At 34.4% G+C, this 19,972-nt stretch overlaps 1 protein-coding gene and 1 non-coding gene across 2 annotated transcripts; both read left to right on the top strand.

Moving 5' to 3' along the window:
• Nucleotides 1–1,054: 1,054 nt before the first annotated feature.
• LOC139895953 (uncharacterized) lies at nucleotides 1,055–11,672 on the top strand. The gene is made up of 6 exons (XM_071878511.1): nucleotides 1,055–1,518; nucleotides 8,375–8,565; nucleotides 8,654–8,699; nucleotides 8,873–8,955; nucleotides 9,186–9,302; nucleotides 11,402–11,672. Exons 1-6 carry the CDS (start codon nucleotides 1,257–1,259, stop codon nucleotides 11,471–11,473), a joined length of 771 nt encoding a protein of 256 aa, XP_071734612.1. The 5' UTR covers nucleotides 1,055–1,256; the 3' UTR covers nucleotides 11,474–11,672.
• Nucleotides 11,673–13,052: 1,380 nt separating this feature from the next.
• TRNAA-AGC (transfer RNA alanine (anticodon AGC)) lies at nucleotides 13,053–13,125 on the top strand. The gene has a single exon. It is a non-coding gene; the product is annotated as a tRNA-Ala (tRNA).
• Nucleotides 13,126–19,972: the final 6,847 nt, after the last annotated feature.

Genomic DNA, 19,972 nt, shown 5'->3' with positions numbered 1-19,972 from the left:
ATAATTTGAATGAGATTGGTTCTAAATGACAATAATATGTTTTATAATTATTTTGAATGAAAAATATGAATCATGTAAAATTACTTTATTAGTATTTTGCATGAATAAAAACAATATAATTGTTAAACAAATTAACTCGATATAATTTGAAGATATTACATAAAACTTTGATGTTTAATGATATGTTTTCCGTTAAAATATATACATAGATTTAGAGATTAAAATCTTGACATTATCGACCCTTTGTTTGTTAGGAAAAGAAGCCACGTCGTGGGTTGGTGATGTGGCGAAAAGCGCAAATTTCATGTTATGATGCGTGGTTCTAAAGCCCGAGAAGAGCGTGAGTGGTATTCTCACGGCTAAAGCAAATGGGTTGGGGTGACGTGACGTCATTTAATTGGTTGACTTTTCTTTATTTTTAACATATCATTTTATCTCTTTTAACTCAACTTATTAATCAATTCTTTTTTTACTATACCCCCGCTTACACTTCTAATCCACACCACAATAAACCCTCAACCCACACATTTTTTTTCTTCGGCGAAAATAACTAAAACTCATATAGAAAAGAGGTCATTTTCCAAAGGAAAACACCATCAACAAGAATATAAAAGAAAAAGGAGGAAACGGAAGCTCGCGTCTAGAAAGCAAACAAAAAGACTATCTATAAACGAGCCTCCTCTAACTACCCGGAAAAATCTTATAAACAAACTATGATCCAACATCCAACTAAACAATCTAAATAGAAATCAACAAATAGAAAAAGGAACACGAGACAAAGATCTCAACATCTAGGTCCCGCTCTCTTCAACTTACCATTAACCGTTTTTTTCAATATGTTCTTTTCGGATCGATTCTCTATCTTGTAAGATAATGCATTAGCATTTTCATCACCCGGTACACTCTCCCCAACTAAACGTGTCATCATATCATTAAAAGCCGGAAAAGCCTCCACGGACACATACAACCCACAAGACAGAACACAATAAATGGGTCTAAATGTCTAATTCGTTGGTTGTCGGTTTGGTTGGTAAAGGCGCGCCATTTAGCACTCGGGGGCATATTAGCAAGCTAATGCATACCAACGCTAACGTAAACCTAGTTACAACCTCACACTCTACTCGTAATTCTGTAAGCTTATCCTATACCACATCCCTCGCAATCACACACCTCACTCCGTACAGTTTGTTATCTACATTATTTGATGCAACACAAAATCAAGTAAACAAGAATTAGATTTTAATTATTCATCCATAATGGCATTAAGCTCGAGTTCTTGTTATTATTACTCATCATCTTCATGTTCAATTTCATCTCAATTCACAAAAAAACCTAAAAGTTATTTTACGATTAGTCCACGTAACGCCTTGTTTGGTTTAACGTCATCAAATTCAGATGAGATTCCGAAACAATCACTTTCCGTGTCAGCTGATTCTTCATCTTCTTCTGCACCAAAAGCTCGATTCGTTGCTCGCCGTACAGAATTTGTCTCTGTTCGTCCACTCGAACGCCCTTTACGTAAGGGTTTTGTTTATTGATTTAGGGTTTTATAGTTTGATACGTATATGTATATAGTTTTGTTTGTTATTTGGTAGTAACCTGTAGCTAAATTCGGGAAACCTTTTTTTTATTTTATACCAAGAGTGGCTTGTGTTATAATTCAGTAGGCTTATAACTACCTTTAGTGGTTTGATTCTTGATGTTATAATTCAGTAGGCTTATAACTACCTTTAGTGATTTGATTCTTGATTTAGAATACTAATAATGAAGTGTAAGAACAAAGATGATAATGGAGAGAAAGAAAGAAACACTTTGTAAGTGTGAGAAATGGTGCAAGTTTAATGCTTGCATTCATGAGTATTTATAGCCTAAAATCTCAATATAAAAATACATACTTTGTGTACCAAAATTGACTATATGTATACACCAAAATTGACTATCCATATCTATATTATTATTATTATTATAACACTCCCCCTTGGATAGCAATTTTATTTTGTTGAAGATCAACTATAAATTACTGCCTCGTTAAAAACCTTGCTAAAGAAAACCCAGTGGGAAAAAACTTTAGCTAAGGGAAAAAGAGTGCAGCATGGAGTTGACTCCCCCTCAAGTAGACATCGCTTCAGCTGTTACATCTTTTGAACATGTCTCATGCCAATGTTATGAACGTGTGTTCTGAAAATAGCAGTTGGAAGTGCTTTCGTGAAAAGATCAGCAGAGTTTTTGCTAGATTGCACATATCTCATTTCAATCTGGTTGTCCTTAATGAGATTTTGAGTGTATGAGAAGAATCTAGGTGGTATGTGTTTTGTTCGGTCACTTTTGATATACCCTTCTTTCATCTGTGCTATGCAAGCTGCATTATCTTCATAGATAGTTGTTGGACTTTTATCGCGTTCTAGTCCACAAGAATCAGTAATGAGTTGTGTCATTGATCTCAACCAAAAACATTCTCGAGTAGCTTCATGTAATGCAATCACTTCGGCATGATTTGACGATGTAGCAACAAGTGTTTGTTTTTGAGAACGCCATGATATTGCAGTACCTCCATTTAGGAATACATATCCAGTTTGAGATTTAGCTTTATGTGGATCAGATAAATAACCTGCATCTGCATAACCAACCAAATCTTGTTTTGATTCGTTAGAATAAAATAATCCTAAATCAGTAGTTCCTCGAAGGTATCGAAATATGTGTTTGATCCCATTCCAGTGTCTTTTGGTAGGAGCAGAGCTGAACCTTGCCAACAAATTAACTGCAAAAGAAATGTCAGGTCTTGTACAATTTGTAAGATACATAAGAGCTCCAATTGCACTAAGATATGGTACTTCTGGTCCAAGAATGTCTTCTTGATCTTCACATGGACGAAATGGATCAGCTTCAACATTGAGTGATCTAACAACCATAGGAGTACTTAATGGTTTTGCCTTGTCCATATTGAAACGTTTCAAAATCTTTTCAGTATATGTTGTTTGATGTACAAGTAAACCATTAGGCATATGCTCAATTTGTAAACCAAGGCAATACTTGGTTTTTCCGAGATCTTTCATTTCAAATTCTTTCTTTAGAAGTTGAATGGCTTCATGGATCTCTTTATTTGTACCTATGATGTTAAGATCATCAACATAAACAGCTATGATCACATATCCGGATGTTGTTTTCTTAATGAAAACACAAGGGCAAGTAAGATTATTTGTATACCCTTTGCTTATCAAGTAATCACTTAATCGGTTATACCACATACGTCCCGATTGTTTTAACCCATATAAAGATCTTTGTAATTTAATCGAATACATTTCTTTGGGTTTTGCATTTGATGCTTCTGGTACCTTAAATCCTTCAGGTATCTTCATATATATATCACTATCAAGTGATCCATATAGATAAGCAGTCACAACATCCATGAGATGCATTTCTAAATTTTTAGAAACTGCCAGACTGATTAAGTACCTAAAAGTAATTGCATCCATAACAGGAGAATAAGTTTCTTCATAATCAATTCCCGGTCTTTGAGAAAAACCTTGAGCTACAAGTCTAGCTTTATACCTTGTAACTTCATTTTTCTCATTTCTTTTTCGGACAAAAATCCATCTGTATCCTACAGGTTTCACATCTTTAGGAGTGAGAATGATGGATCCGAAAACTTTTCTTTTATTGAGTGATTCTAATTCAGCTCGTATTGCTTCTTTCCATTGAGCCCAATCATGTCTATTTTGACATTCAACCATAGATGTTGGTTCTGGATCATCATCATTATTCATGATGTCATATGCAACATTAAATGAAAATTTCTCATCAAGATTTTTCATTTCATTTCGGTTCCATAATATTTTTTAATATGCATAATTGATTGCAATTTCTGTATTGACATCATCAATCTCCTCTGCAGTAGGAGTACTGATTTGTGGTTCTTCTTGAACACTTTCTTTTACTTCATTATCAGCTGATTTTCTTTTTCGAGGATTTTTATCCTTTGAACCGATTGGTCTTCCACGTTTCTGACGTGGCAAAGATTCATGAGTGACGTTATTGCCAGCTTTTGGAATTTCAATTCGAGCTGGAGTATTTACTGCTGGTATATATGATTTTGTCACCATTTTTGTATCTGTAAATGCATCAGGCAATTGATTTACAAGTTCTTGTATATGCATTATCTTTTGAACTTCTGTCTCGCATTCTTTTGTGCGAGGATCAAGATACTTTAATTGAGGTTCACACCATGAAACATCATTTTCTTTATTTTTCATTTCTCCCCCTAATCTAGGGAACAATGTTTCATTAAAATGACAATCAGCAAAACGTGCTGTAAAAACGTCACCTGTCATAGGTTCAATATACCTTAATATTGAAGATGTTTCATATCCAACATATATTCCCAACCTCCTTTGAGGACCCATTTTTGTACGTTGTGGTGTCGCAATTGGAACATACACTGCACAACCAAATGTTCTAAGATGGGAAATATTTGGCTCTTGACCAAAAGCAAGTTGTAGGGGGGAATATTTATGACTTGCACTTGGTCTGATGCGAATCAATGCAGCAGCATGTAAAATTGCATGACCCCATATAGATACAGGGAGTTTTGTTCTCATTATCAATGGTCTAGCGATTAACTGTAAACGTTTAATCAATGACTCGGCTAAACCATTTTGTGTATGCACATGAGCAACAGAATGTTCAACAACAATTCCTATAGACATGCAATAGTCATTAAATGCTTGAGATGTAAATTCACCAGCATTATCAAGTCTCACCCTTTTAATGGTGTAATCAGGAAAATGAGCTCTCAATTTAATAATTTGGGCAAGAAATTTTGCAAATGCCACATTACGGCTTGATAACAGACAAACATGAGACCATCTGCTAGATGCGTCTATTAGAACCATGAAATATCTAAATGGTCCACATGGTGGATGAATTGGTCCACATATATCACCTTGAATTCTTTCAAGAAACATTGGTGATTCTTTCTCAACCTTAAGTGGTGAGGGTCTAGTTATCAATTTTCCAAGAGAGCAAGATGTACATGGAACCATTGTATCATGATGGATTTTTCTATCCTTTAGTGGATGTCCATGAGTACATTCAATAATCCTTTTCATCATTGTTGATCCTGGATGGCCTAATCTGTTATGCCATAAACTGAATACACCAGGATCAATATATTTTTCGTTAACTACCATATGTATTTCTGGTACATTTATATGTGTATAATGTAATCCAGAACTAAGTCTTGGCAGTTTTTCAACCACATGACTCTTGTCAGTGATACTTAAATATTTCTCATTTTCTGTTGTCACTGACTGATAATCATACCCGTTAAGGTATATGTCGGAGAAACTCAATAAATTTCTGCTTGACTTGGGAGAAAATAAGGCATCATTTATTAAAAATTTTGTACCATTTGGTAGTATGAAATTTGCCTTTCCTATCCCTTTTATCAAGTTAGCAGGTCCTGATATTGTATGTATAGTTCCTTCCGTTGGTTTTAGATCAATAAAATATTTCTCGGATTTAAGTATAGTGTGTGTAGTTCCACTGTCTGCTATACAGAGATCTCCACCACTTGATTGATGTTGTATTCCAGCAAAATTCATATTGAACTTCATATATAAGAAATAAATAGTGAGTACATTAATATTACACAATATTTTAAACGCAAATAGATAGTACTGAAACATTTAGCAAACATAATGACAAAGACAGACGATATTAAATCGTTTATTTTTCAAAAGACACACAACTTAAACATTCAAGAAATCTTCATATAAATCAGATGGTTTCTCAGTGACTGTTGGATCAATATTATCCACAAAATTTACTTCCTTTTCTTTACCTTTCAGCGAATCCTGATACATCTTAACAAGATGTTTAGATGTTCGGCAAGTATTAGCCCAGTGGCCCATTCTACCACATCTGTAGCAAGATTCTTCAGAATTTTTAGAAGAATTTTCTTCAACATCTTGTTTAATGGGCTTGTTTTGTGGTTGATATTTATATTTTCGTGGATTACTATTTCTTTGACCACCACGGCCACGACCACGACCACGTCCACGCCCATTACCATTACCATAAGGATGGTTTCTACCATAGTTATGGCTTTTGGCATGATGATGGTGATGGTTATTATAACCACGACCTTGCCCGCGTCCTTGTCCCTGTTTATAATTATTTGCAGTATTTGCTTCAGGGATTGCAAGTGTACCAGTAGGACGGGATTGCTGATTTTTCATTAATAGCTCATCATTTTGCTCTGCAACTAAGAGATATGAATTAAGTTCAGGATATGTTTTGAACTTTAGCATTCTCAAATTTCTTTGCACTGTGATGTTTGCAGCATTCATTGTGGAGAAAGTTTTCTCCATCATGTCTGCATCACTAATTTCATGTCCACAGAATTTAAGTTGTGAACATGTATTATACAGAGCTGAGCTGTATTCATTTACTTTCTTAAAGTCTTGGAACCTTAATGTTCTCCATTGTTCCATTGCAGCTGGAAGTAAAATTTCTCTTTGATTATTGAATCTGCTTTTGAGACCTTCCCATAAAACATGGGGATCTTCTACAGTCACATAATTATTTTGTAAGCATTCATCAATATGTTGATGAATAAAGCAACATGCCGTAGCTTGTTCTTTTTCAGAACAAGTGTTGTTTTCATTTATGGTTTCAAGAATGCCCATTGATTTAAGATGCATTTTTACTTTTATAACCCATGGCATGTAGTTGTTTCCAGTTGATTCTAAAGGAGTAAATTTAAGCTTTTCCAGATTCGACATTTTCTATTATCAAAAATTAAAACAAACATCATGATAAATTAGAGTCAATTTATATTCATAAGTATATAAACATTAAACATAAATTTAATATAACATAAATGATAAGTAGGTGACAGTGTCGACCATGTGTAAGCAATCATAAATAAATGTTATATAACAAAAATATAAATATTAGTAAACATAAATGAAAATTTGGCGACAGTGTCGACCATATATTTTTCCAGGTGGTATAACCGACCTATATCATTCTGGTGGTATAACCGACCATATATCATTTTGGTGGTATAACCGACCATATATCATTTTGGTGGTATAACCGACCATATATCATTTTGGTGGCAGAGCCAACCATATTTAGTATTAAGATTATCGTGCTGATAACGTGTTATAATTCAGTAGGCTTATAACTACCTTTAGTGGTTTGATTCTTGATGTTATAATTCAGTAGGCTTATAACTACCTTTAGTGGTTTGATTCTTGATGTTATAATTCAGTAGGCTTATAACTACCTTTAGTGATTTGATTCTTGATTTAGAATACTAATAATGAAGTGTAAGAACAAAGATGATAATGGAGAGAAAGAAAGAAACACTTTGTAAGTGTGAGAAATGGTGCAAGTTTAATGCTTGCATTCATGAGTATTTATAGCCTAAAATCTCAATATAAAAATACATACTTTGTGTACCAAAATTGACTATATGTATACACCAAAATTGACTATCCATATCTATATTATTATTATTATTATTATAACAGCTTGTTAATTTTTTGTTTATTTTGCAACATGTGAATTATGATGGTCCAAATATTATTTGAATTTGTGGCTAAATTAGGTAAACCGTTATTAAATTTCCTTTCCAAAAAGGAAAAAAAAAAAAAAAACTTTATTTATTAGTAGTTGTTTCTAGGATTGCTTCAAATACCACCAAAGATTATCCAAAAATCACTATCTTGTGATTTATGGTGTTGTAAACTACACCACTGTAAATCACAATTAGCTGTCTAAAGATAATTTTTCGTGGTATACGAATTATCACCCTTTTTGAATTTGCTAATCTGTAATATGCGATTTTGGATTGAAATAAGTAGCTATAACTTACTGCACTTCTATTAGGAAATTCGACACTTTTTTAGTAAGCTGCAAACGTGAGTCTGACGTTATGGTCATTTCGCAATCTGCAAACGTGGGTGTGACGTTATGGTCATTTCGTAATCTGCAAACGCGGGTGGGGTGGGGCGCCCGCCCCTAGTGGATTTGCAATTTTTAGTGCAAATTATTTTGATTTTGCCCCCGGCGAAATTTTTTTTTATCCCAAACCTTTCATATTTTGCCCCAAAACCTCCATATTTTGCCCCCAAACCTTCATATTTTGCGCAAAAAACCTCCAAATTTTGCTCAAAAACCTCTATTTTTTTTGCCCCAAAACCTCCATATTTTCTCAAAAAAATCCCTACGTTTAAAAAAAAAAAAAAAAAAAAATTTCGCCCCTCGTGAAAAATTTCCTGGCTCCGCCACTGGGTGTGACGTTATATGGCGTGCATAAGTTATTTGATTTTTTTTTTTGGTTAATTTTGTATGGTGTGAATGGCAGTGGAGTATATGAGTCTTCCAGCAAGCCAGTACTCTGTTTTGGATGCTCAAAGGATCGAGAGGATTGATGACAACACGTTCAGGTGTTACGTGTACAAGTTCAAGTTTTTTGCTTTTGAAGTTTGCCCTGTTTTGTTGGTTCGAGTTGAAGAGCAACTTAATGGATGTTCTATTAACCTCTTGTCTTGTAAGGTATTTAAGCCTGCAAATTTCCATTTTAATCATATGGCCATGTAGAATATTGTAGGGTTAATAATCTTGCATTGTTAACTCATTGTAGCTTGAGGGATCACCGATTGTGGTTGCACAAAATGACAAATTTGATGGTGAGCAGTTACTGTAGTTGGTCTTTATTTATTTACTTCTATTGTTATGGTGGGAATATATTGTTGATCATTATAAGGAAATTCACTATAAATTATGAGGTTGATGGTGAATTTCATAATTATAAAATGCTTTTTCAGGACTCCATTGACACTAATTTGGTATGGGCATGCAGCTTCTATGGTGAATAGAATATCATGCGATAGGAACCAAAGCAATTCATCGGTGCAGAAACTCACATCAGACACTATTATCGAGGTGATCATTATATTATAGGTTAAAGTCACTCCTGTATTTTTTTTTGTCTTAAGTAGTTTATATAAACTTGAAATTCAAACGATGCCCTTCCGTTTGAGTTTGAAGGATAAATCTTTTTGTACTTCTCTATTCAATGTTTGGTTCCTTAAGTACCAATAAGATCCAATCCAGTAAGATGCAATTTCATGCTCAAAAGGGTACATACTGAGTGTTTGTATATTATTTTTCAGGTTAGCATCGATATCCCGTTTCCTTTTCGAGCAATCCCCGTTCAAACCATTGAATCTAGTGGTGCTCAAGTTCTTGAGCAGATACTGAGGATCATGCTTCCCCGTTTTATGGCACAGGTGCGTGAAGATTTGTGTACTTCCGATATCGTTTGATTTTAAGATGCGATATGAATGGTCATTAAAAGTCGCCACGTCTATGCAAAATGCATTTCTATTAGAATATAGCATCAGAAATGTCATTATATTGTTGACTAGGTTCAAAAATGATGATAAAATTTGCTCTGATAATTGGGTTGGACCAACCTGCTAATTTGTTTTAGTAGAGTAACTTAGGAGTTTATAACTGTTAAGCCTTTGAAAACAATTTGGGTGATGTTCGACCCATGTGACACGTTTCCATTTTTGACAGTTTTTAAATCTAAAATTACACTCAAGTCCTCGTCCTGTGGTATACCTCAAAAATCACTCGTCATTTTTCCAATTTTTCTGCATTCCTCGTCCCTATTGTATTAACTTATTTCACTCCTGGTCCATCCGTCTAATTTCATCAATTTCAGCCGTTAGATGGAGCCATGTGCCATGCATGCGAGGGTACTTTTGTCATTTTAACTTCTTTCTCCATTTCATTCTCTTTCATCTTAACATGAACCCTAAATCAAAGCCATCATCTTCATCCCCTCCCACCTCTTCCAAAATCAAAATACACTTATCTAAACTCTTTACAAATTACAAATTCATCACTAAAAAGGTAAACTATTTATAATACCCTTATAAACTAGTGAAATGACCCGTGAAATCACGGGTTTGTTTAAATGAAACAGTTTAACGATATGTTTTATGTATTAAGTGAACGTAAATGCTAAAGTCATTTAGTTTAATGACACATGGAACCACATATTCTGACTAAGAAACTTGTCATTGTTTTTACAAACATATTGATATACTTAACTTAGTCAGAATAAATGAACTACATTTATTCTCCCACCACTTACTTTCAATTTTGATCACAACTATTAATTTTCTTATCAAAAATTTACATTACAACATTTTATTGAGACAATATTTCGCATACATATGTAACATAATTAATCCCGTAAAGAAAACCTATATAATCCTTCCGTCCGACTACAAGTATCCAGTTAATATCATAGTACATAGCTCGGAGAAGAAAAAAAAGCAAGCATGAATAATTGTCGCTAAAAAAATTAGGGCATAAAGACGTATCACATTAAGATTGAATAAATTAGTAAATATGATGAGTTTATATGTTTAGAATGGGCTCATATGATATAATCATATTTAAGTGGGTAAATATGTTATTATTAAAGTTAAGAAGGGTATATATGATAAAAACCCTAAACAAATAATAAAATATTTAATTAATGTTAATGACATCATCAAGATGGCTTAGATTTTTTTCTTTTTATTTTTGATTTTTTCTTAACAATGGAAATAGCCTAATAATGACATCATCATTATAGGATTTTAATAGAAACTATAGATAGATACTAACACCCAAAAGTAGCGAGATGTTAATTTCAAGATATTGTTACATAAATGCATATAATTGATTAAACAATTGATGATATAAACCAATAAAAACTTGATACAGTTTCATTTCTCTAACAAAATTGATACAATCTAAACGCTAAGCTACTACTTTTAATGTTGACCTTATAATAATATTGCACCTCATCCTGTGAATCTCCCTCCAGGTCCTTTATAGGCCCTTTAATCAGTTCAAAGAGAACCTCAACCTGCAACAGACACCAACCACACATTGCAAGGGAAAATCAGTATTCTTGATGTATAGTCGCATACCCTTTTATCATGAATCCCACTCTAACTATTAAAATTGACGAAAATACCCTCACATGTCTGGCACATGACTTGACTTAACGGTTGAAATTGACGAAATTGGACGGAAGGACGAGGAGTGAAATAAGTTAATACAATAGAGACGAGGAATGCAGAAAAATTGGGAAAAGGACGAGGAGTGTTTTTTTTAGGTATACCACAGGGACGAGGAGTGTAATTTTGATGTTTTTAAATGTGGTATTTGACCTGTTTAGATATAACACCTGAATCAACCTATTCACTTCTAGCCTATATTGAATTGCAGTAATAATCATGTTAGTTTAGAAGGTTCAACCTATTCAATTCTGGTATAATACTCAAATGTTGTGTTTTTGTTTGTTTGATCTGAATGAATGCAGTTGGTGAAAGACTATGAAGCATGGGCCTCTGGCGACACGTCAAGGCAGCCTCTTGGAACTGGTGGTATATGATATGTAATGGTATATGATATGTAAATTGCACTTTATAATATGTTGCTTGTGTGTGTCTGATACGCATCACTTCATAAATATGTTTTTAGTTTGTAATTACTACGGTTCCTTCCAACATTAAGGGTAAAATTAGTTTATTGTGTTTTAAAATCTAAATGTTACTTCTATTCTATCTATTATGTTTTTTTATTCTGGTTCATGGATCCACGGGTTCGTAAGCTTGCACATTTGGTAGCTGTGTATGATACAAACATTAAAATGTATAGTTTGTTATAGTTGAAGTACATAATTATTTCATGATTAGCATTCTCTTTTTTTGGTTTTAGCCTTAGTATGCAAATTAACTTGGCTTTTATGTTGTGGTTGGTTCTTAGTCAAAAGCCAACCTGTCACAAAAAATGAAAACGATTTACCGGGTGGTTAACATTTTGTGAACATCGATGTTTTAAGCGAATACCTTCAACTATGGAAATTAATTGAAAAGAAGGAATCTTTATGGTATATTGGTATAACTGGGTTAATCTTGTGAAATTAAAAGGGAAATCTATATGGGAGATAGAAGATAAACAAAGTGACAGCTGGGGATGGAAACTTCTGTCCATGAGGGCTAGAGATAAACATCATGTATTTTGAAGACAATGATAGTGTAGTCAAATGGGTTACAAATAAGGGCAACGGAGTTCCATACACAACTAGTCAAGCATGGAAAGATCTTAAAGTTAATACTCTAACTGTACCCTGGCATCATGTTGTATGGTTCCCTCAGGCAAATTCTAAACATGCTTTTATAATGTGGCTTGTTGTTCAGGAAAGATTAACCACACATGACAAGTTAATGAAGTGGTACCCAAATAAAACATTCAAATGTGATCTGTGTGGCAAAGTAGAAGACAATAAATCATCTTCTATTTGGCTGTGTATTTTCAAGAAGAGTGTGGATTGAATTGAAGAAATTTCTTCTATTTAGAGGTTTGTCAGCTAATCTTCACGACATTGTTAATATGCTAGCTGGATTTCCGTTTAGAAATCAAATATGGGATGTGATAAATCGACTTACCATTGCTGCTATTGTGTACCACATCTGGCAAGAAAGGAACAGCGGAATCTTCAAAGGAAAAATAACGTCAGAAATGGATCTTGTTCATGGCATAGTTGAAGGTATCCGCTTAAAATTTACATCTTTAAAGTTAGAGGAATTGCTGCAATTGATACGACTACGAAGAATTGGAGGATGGAATTGAAGGGTTACATATTGATGATCAAGAATCGATGATTTCCTTTTATTCTCGTTTTGTTTAGGGCTCAATTTGTTTAGTCCTAGATTTGTATGTATTTTGTTGGTTGCTGTTTGAGGTAATGGATATTCCCTGCCCCTTGTATTTGTTTTTTGATTATCAATAAAACTCCATTTTTGAAGGGAAAAAAAAAAACATGCTATAGGAAATCGAACTAAACAAAATTGATTGAATACCAAAAAGATGACAAAAATTTAAAAACCAAAGGAAAAGTTTGATAGCTTAAACCAAGAAACGAGCGCAGTTTCAGGATTATTAGTCAACTAATCACTAATAGTTCAAAAGGGGATGTAGCTCAGATGGTAGAGCGCTCGCTTAGCATGCGAGAGGTACGGGGATCGATACCCCGCATCTCCAATCATTTTTATTTTCTGCCTTTTTATACACATGACTTTGGATACTGCTATACTTGCCAATCCAACGGAAATACAAATATTTTTGCACATGTAAGATTCATTGCACATGGTGAATGAAATAAGGGGCCTTTAGACTTGATTTGTTTAGGCTGTTATTACTAAAAATAAAAACTAAGGGCCTCTAATTATCATCGTAGTCCCCAAAAACAATAATATAATTTTTTTTTTCACTTCTTTTAGGCTCGCGAGCTTAAACGAGCTCGACATATGAAGTTCGAGCTCGTTTATCAAGCGATCTCTAACTTAGGCTCAAACTCGTTTGGGCTTGTCTCAAATCGAGCTTTTAACTAGCCGAACTCGAGTAGCTCTGCTCATTTACAGCCTCATTTGAAACCTTCGTTTTAGTACCCAAAACTCACTTAAAGTTTGTGAGATCTCAAAAAAAAAAAAAAAAAAAAAAATGCCACATAGGCCAAACCATATTAGGAATGTCAGTTTCAGTTGACATGGACAAAACCGGCATTCCCAACACCCATTTTACTAGTTCTGTAGAAAAAAAATTAAAACACTAGAGCTGTAAAAAATAATATTCAAAAAAAAAAAAAAAAAAAAAAAAAAAATTTCTTCTTTTAGCATGTGCCTTGACAAATTAGACATTATCTATAAAAGTGTTTTATTACCATCACACAAAACGTTTGATGTTGTTAAACCATTCAAAAATTAACTTATCGATCAAAATTTATGATGCCTCGTAGTCGTCCTCATACAACTCGATACCAAGGTCGGCCCTGTTAACGAGGTCCTCAAAAGCATTTTACTTCCACACACATGGGACTGTACATATCGAAGCTATTATTGTAGATAATAACGTTAATCGATTGGTACTATTATACCAAACCCGGATAATAGGCTTGGATTCGTAATTTTGATCTGTCATGTTGATTATGAGATGCAATAAAATTTCTTAAACAATGCCTCTTAATTAGTTCTTCAAAAACTACACACTTTGTTTATCCACAAAGATTACCAATAAAGTGGCCGGCCGGATGTATTTAATTCTTCAGACAACTATTTTGTTAAAAGCTAACTTATCATTAGTTAGCACTTCTTTAGTGAGTGGGAGAATTTAAATAGATAAAAAGTCTTATAGAGTGAAATATATAATTAAATTGATTGGCCATAACTCCATAAAGCTATAATTATAAGCCACATTATATTATGTTGAATATAGAAATTAAATATATGTGAAAAAGTATAGATATACAGAAATAAAAAAAACAAACATTATCATCATGATCATATGTATGATTTGTGCATGGCAATAAGTCATAACACAAGGGCCCATGCATGTATCGATTATATATGGGAGTTGGTGAATTAAAGGGGATCGGATGTGTCCATTACTATCGAGACAAAAGCATTGGGACGAATACTCGTTTTCATGCACATGCATGTTGTTAAATAGTCTATCTATGCATGGATTTACATGTTAATTGTCCCCTTTTCTTCTATCACTTATCATCACTATTTTCACAAGGTTTTTTCGCAAAACTCCATCTTCAAGAAGCCAAGATCAGTCATTCCAGTGCTTGAACATTGAGCTTTTGGAGTTATTTAGGGTTGGTCCACCTTGAAGAAAATAATTACATGAATCAAATTAGGTCAAATATAGTGGGTCATTTTTTTTTTCTTTTCTTTTTTTGAGATTATAAGAAGGTAGTTATTTGTACACCATCAAAATTAATCGAACATCACCAATTATGCATTATATTATTGTGATGTACAATATCTTGAAGTATGATTAGTGGTGTGTTGTTAATTATTAGTTTTTTTTTTTTGGAACGGCAATATATATAAATAAAACTTAGCTAGAAGTTAAGGAAAAGTTACAAGGAATACAAAGACGAGTGTAAACGCTTAGTCCAGTTAAGGGAGGACTTATGGTATCTCTAAAAAATCCAATTAAAAGACGACAAAACAATATAGACAAAAACGTAAGATTTCCTAGTGTTATGATCTTTGAAGATGATTCCGTTCCGGAGCTTCCAAATGTGCCAAAGGGTCGAGATTGCCACCACATTAACAATGAAGCGTTTGTTACCAGTATGCGGAATTGAGTGGATCCATGACCACAAGTCTTCGACAGAATCCATGAGGGGAATAGAGATGTCGAGCCAGGTGCCAATCTTGCACCAAATTTGGTGGCTAGTGTCGCATCTGATGAAGAGGTGGTTTCGCGATTCTTCAGAAACGTCACAAAGAGGGCAACAATCTCTTTCAACGAATATGTCTCTTTGATTAAGGTTGCTGATTGTAGGAAGACGATCGAGATTAAGGCGCCAAATGAAGATATTAGTTTTTATAGGGACTGTTTTGCACCACATGGAGGATATTTGGCTCGAGATAGAGATTTGATTTTCGATTAATCGTCTTGCTTTTGATACGATGTATTCGTTGAAAGGCGGATTTTCCCAAACCCAATAGTCGGACATGGACGAGAGAGAGAGGTGGGTTGAAGAGCATTACACAAATCTGTCGGTTGACTAGCTTCCACACCTCCTCTCGGAGGACGTCGCCAAGACCAACACCAATTGCCATTTGTGAACTTTGAAGCAACTGAGCAGTAACAATCTGTTTCTAAAGCAAAGAGATGAGGGTAGCTAGAAGCAAGCGTGATATTAGAAAGCCACGGGTCAATCCAGAAGGATGCTTTAAAGCCGTTACCCACTTTGAGAGATAAGCGATCAGCAGTAAAATAAAACTCTATAGTGTAAGTGATAATTACTGTGGTGTGCAAATCACCTCACATAATAAAACTCTATAGTGTAAGTGATAATTACTGTCGAGGCATTGCCTGAGTAGTATAAGCTCTGAGTTTGATCTGAGTTATAGTTGGCGCATATTCCAATCCAGGGGAGGTTTTCTCATGGATTCTGTTGTGATGAAAAAAAAATGTGTATGCCCTAAGCCACTCGGTTTAATCCAAAGCACACCGGGTACCCAATATGGCGATGATGTGTAAAGAGGTTCCTCTTAACGCGTGTGTGAATGACAAATAAGACCATTCGATGTTGAAATAGCCGTTAAAAAAAGTGATAACTTTATGATCCAAGAACTTGTGTTGTATATTATCTCACAAGATTTAATTTGGATGTACTCCTAATCTATATGATATTACTTAATCTCGTAAGCAATTCATGATAGTGGATCCAATGTTAGCTTACAACAATACAATCTTCTTAATACAGTAATTAGTTGAAGCTAAACAAAATTGTTTAACATACATACGTGAACACATTATCATATTAACTAATCGGTGATTTGGCTTATAGGCAGGAGTAGGGTCCATGTAAGTTTAGTAGTTAATCATAGCTTAGAATCAATCTAATCAAACTTACGTACTTATAACTTTTAGGTCGAACTACCAGAGTCGTAATCAAATCTTTATCGATACGGATACATGCATGAAATGATATCTTGTGAATCTTTTTCAACCGATGCTTTGCTAAACAAGTATGATACAGTAATTTAATAATGGCAAAGTTAAGAAGGTAAAAACAAAGAAGAAATAATGATGGGAAAATGAGTCGGTATAATTTGCATGGGCGTGGTTATGGTTACGTGATACGTAGTATTAGGTATTCATGTTGTTTACTGGATAATTTACTGGTATGGTTACGTGATAAGTAGTATTAGTATTAGGTATAATTTACTGGATAGTATACATTTTTTTTAGTGACACCATTAAAATAAGACATTTAGTAGAAATTTTTTGAGAGTTTTAATGGGTGACACCAGTGACTACCAATCATAGATCCGCCCATGTTCCCCTCCTTTTTACTTTTATAATTTATCCTTTTGATTTTACTTTTAAGTAGACTTTTATTTTATTTTATATTCTATGATTCTATGAATTAAATAAATAGGGAAATTTCTAATGTTATTCTAGTACTAATACTAATATTAATAATAGTTTATAAAAGGACAAGGACATTTTATACATAATCGTTTAAAACTAATTCTAACCATTTCTATATAATTTAGTAGTTATAGTTGTCTTATATTCATATGACAATTGTCAACGGTGAGCTTATCGCTTAGAGCACTGAGAGTGGTGACTGAGGTCACTTGGCATGTCAGGCCTGACTTGCTGAGTCAGAAAAAGTGGGGAGTGGTGACCTCTGTCAGTTAGGCATGTCAGTTTATATATATATATATATATTTTTTTTATGATTTTAAATATAACATAAATTAATAAAAATAACTTTCATTAAAAATAAAAAAAAATTACATTTCCTAAGAAAATGTAAAAACATACGATTCCTAAAAATAAAATAAAAACATTACGATTCCTAAAAAAAAGAAAAACATTACTAACCTAAAATTAAAAAAAAAACATTACAAGTCCTAAAAATAAAAAAACAAACCGAAATTTCCTAAAAATTAACTCGTCCGATCGAGCCTTTCACGGGGTTTTAGGACTATTGTATCCCTCATCACTCTCGTCGTGCGGGTAGTGAGGACTTGGGCGGCGGATGAATTCACGGGACCATATGTGGATACAATACAAGTCGACAGACTCGTCGTTGAGTTTTGCTTTCCCGACTAGTTCTTCCCATTCTTGTTCAGTCGTGAGAAACTCAAAGGTTTGAGTTTCTGGAACGATGTACATAAAATCCGAGGTCTCGAAGTCGACATGCTCTCGTATGTAGTTGAACAAACGCCCTGTGTCCCACCCGTTAACGTCGAGGGACTCGAACGGAGTACATTGCGAGTTGGAATACGATTTCCAATCCTCGCTGAGCTCTCCACCGTGGTAAACATTCAATGAAATAATGCTTGAAGAATTCATTTTTAAGCAATATTAGTGTGTTTAATTGAGAAGAGTTGAGAGTGTGTGTTTAGGTTGAGAAAATGGTTGTATATATATAGATAAAAGTGGGGATTAAAAAAAAAAATGGTCGTTGATGTTGTGTCGCCCAGGCGACATGACTAAGCCGGGACAGACCATCGAAATTTGGTTGGGGAGTGGGGTGACTTGCGACGGGCATGGGGACGAAGGGGAAACGAGCCTCCACTCCCCTTGCTCTTAGTTCTCATACTCCCAGGCACCACGCACTTCATCCCTCCCCTCATCAGTGGCGATTCCATGATGCAAACTCAATGGAGTCTTGAGAAATTTTTAGTGCTAATTATATTTAAATGCTATTTTAGTGGTTGTTTTACTTTCAAAAAACTAAAAGTTCGAAAAGTATATTGAGTCCGAGTAGTTAAATATAATGGTATCCTATAGATTTTAAAGGAAAAACTATAATCCGACAAAGATATGGGGTCCTCCACTTAAATTTAATGGTGTCTTATACAATTTACAGGGTATTTCTACTAATAATTTTTAAACTAGCGATATCCGGTAACCCCACGGGTCACTACTTAAACTCGCCACTGCCCCTCATGGTACATACGAGTATATTTTAGAGCACGGAAATAGTTATACAACTACTTTTAATACTTTGTACATTTGTTTGATTAAGTAATACATAGCGGGTATCGGTTATTTTATAAAGAGTGTCATGGATGACACGAGTTCAGTTCTCATTCAGTCTTGGAATAAAGTGTTGAAGTGACACTGATGTGAAATTTAGAAAATATGGCTTGAATGTAAGTGGTCTAAGAAGTTTTAAGTTCAAATCTTATTAGCGATATATTTTGATCGAGTGAATATCTAAATTAAATTAAGTCTCATACATCTAATTAAGTAAAAGTATTCTCCCCCTTTAAGTGTACGAACTTAGAAAACCTAGTCATATAATGACCGTTTTATGTAAAAGTTTGTAAGAGTTAATATCTGAGTGTTAGGACAAAGTATTGATTTAATAATTTGATAATGCGAGATAAAAGGTGAAGAATATAAAACGAAAAAAATGAACATTTGATTGCACGCCACGTGTTGATGGTTCTCCCAAAGAAAAGTGAGTTATTTTAGAGGATTATGACGATGAAGTCTATATGTCAACATGATTGATTTGGCCCGACGAAAAGGCCATCCCAACACTTGGAATGTGACCGCTACCTCACACGAGGCCGTTTAATTTGTCAAACATATGCGTGTATCTCAGACAATTGTCATCGTTTGTAGCTCATGCCATGCCTAATACCAAAAATCATTGATCCTAAAACTCAAATCAGATCAATGTAGAAAATCCGATCACTTCTTATTTCATGCAACGACCTGATTTTTATTCTGCTTATAACTTCAATTTCAATTGATTGTAAATATTGTTTGTGATTTTAGTGTCATCTACATTTATTTTTATTTGAATGCAAGAGTCAGCTAGTTATACTTAACAACGGGTTCGGAGAGTGTGAAGTACACGTCCGTAAGAGTTAGCTACTAACTGTCGCGTAATTGCGGGGGTCAACGGGGCCACGCCCCCTTACGGGGTCCAAGGGGCAGCGCCCCTGGCTGGAGTCCCACTCCCAGGTGAGCGGGCAGGGGTCGAGGGGGTAGCGCCCCAAAACCTCAACGAAAATACACTATCCGTTATGTAGGCAAAGTGTATTCCAACGGATTCCAACCAAGTGTTATAACTTTTGGTATAATAGTTTCTCCCGCTCAATTTGGAAGGTTACATCCTTTCAAAATATAACTGCCGAATATATCAGTTTCTCTATTTTGGTTTTGGCATTCTGCAATCATAGAACAATAGAAACACACACAAAATCTCTCCGATAATTTGATTAGTGATTTAATTGCCAGAAACACTAATTGCGTTCTTGTCTTATCTGTGTAAAGATTTCGTGAAACCAAGGCAATTGTTGAGTCGAAATACTTTATAGAGAAAGTGAAT

This window comes from Rutidosis leptorrhynchoides, chromosome 3, assembly GCF_046630445.1.
Source record: "Rutidosis leptorrhynchoides isolate AG116_Rl617_1_P2 chromosome 3, CSIRO_AGI_Rlap_v1, whole genome shotgun sequence".
In the NCBI taxonomy this organism is placed as follows: Eukaryota; Viridiplantae; Streptophyta; class Magnoliopsida; order Asterales; family Asteraceae; genus Rutidosis; species Rutidosis leptorrhynchoides.
This window is presented reverse-complemented; position numbering and strand designations above follow the sequence as displayed.

Coding starts and splice junctions, on each gene's coding strand:
- LOC139895953 (XM_071878511.1), top strand. CDS start 1,257: ATGGCATTAAGCTCGAGTTCTTGTTATTATTACTCATCATCTTCATGT. Junction 8,566..8,653: donor TTAACCTCTTGTCTTGTAAG/GTATTTAAGCCT, acceptor AACTCATTGTAG/CTTGAGGGATCACCGATTGT. Junction 8,700..8,872: donor ACAAAATGACAAATTTGATG/GTGAGCAGTTAC, acceptor ATGGGCATGCAG/CTTCTATGGTGAATAGAATA.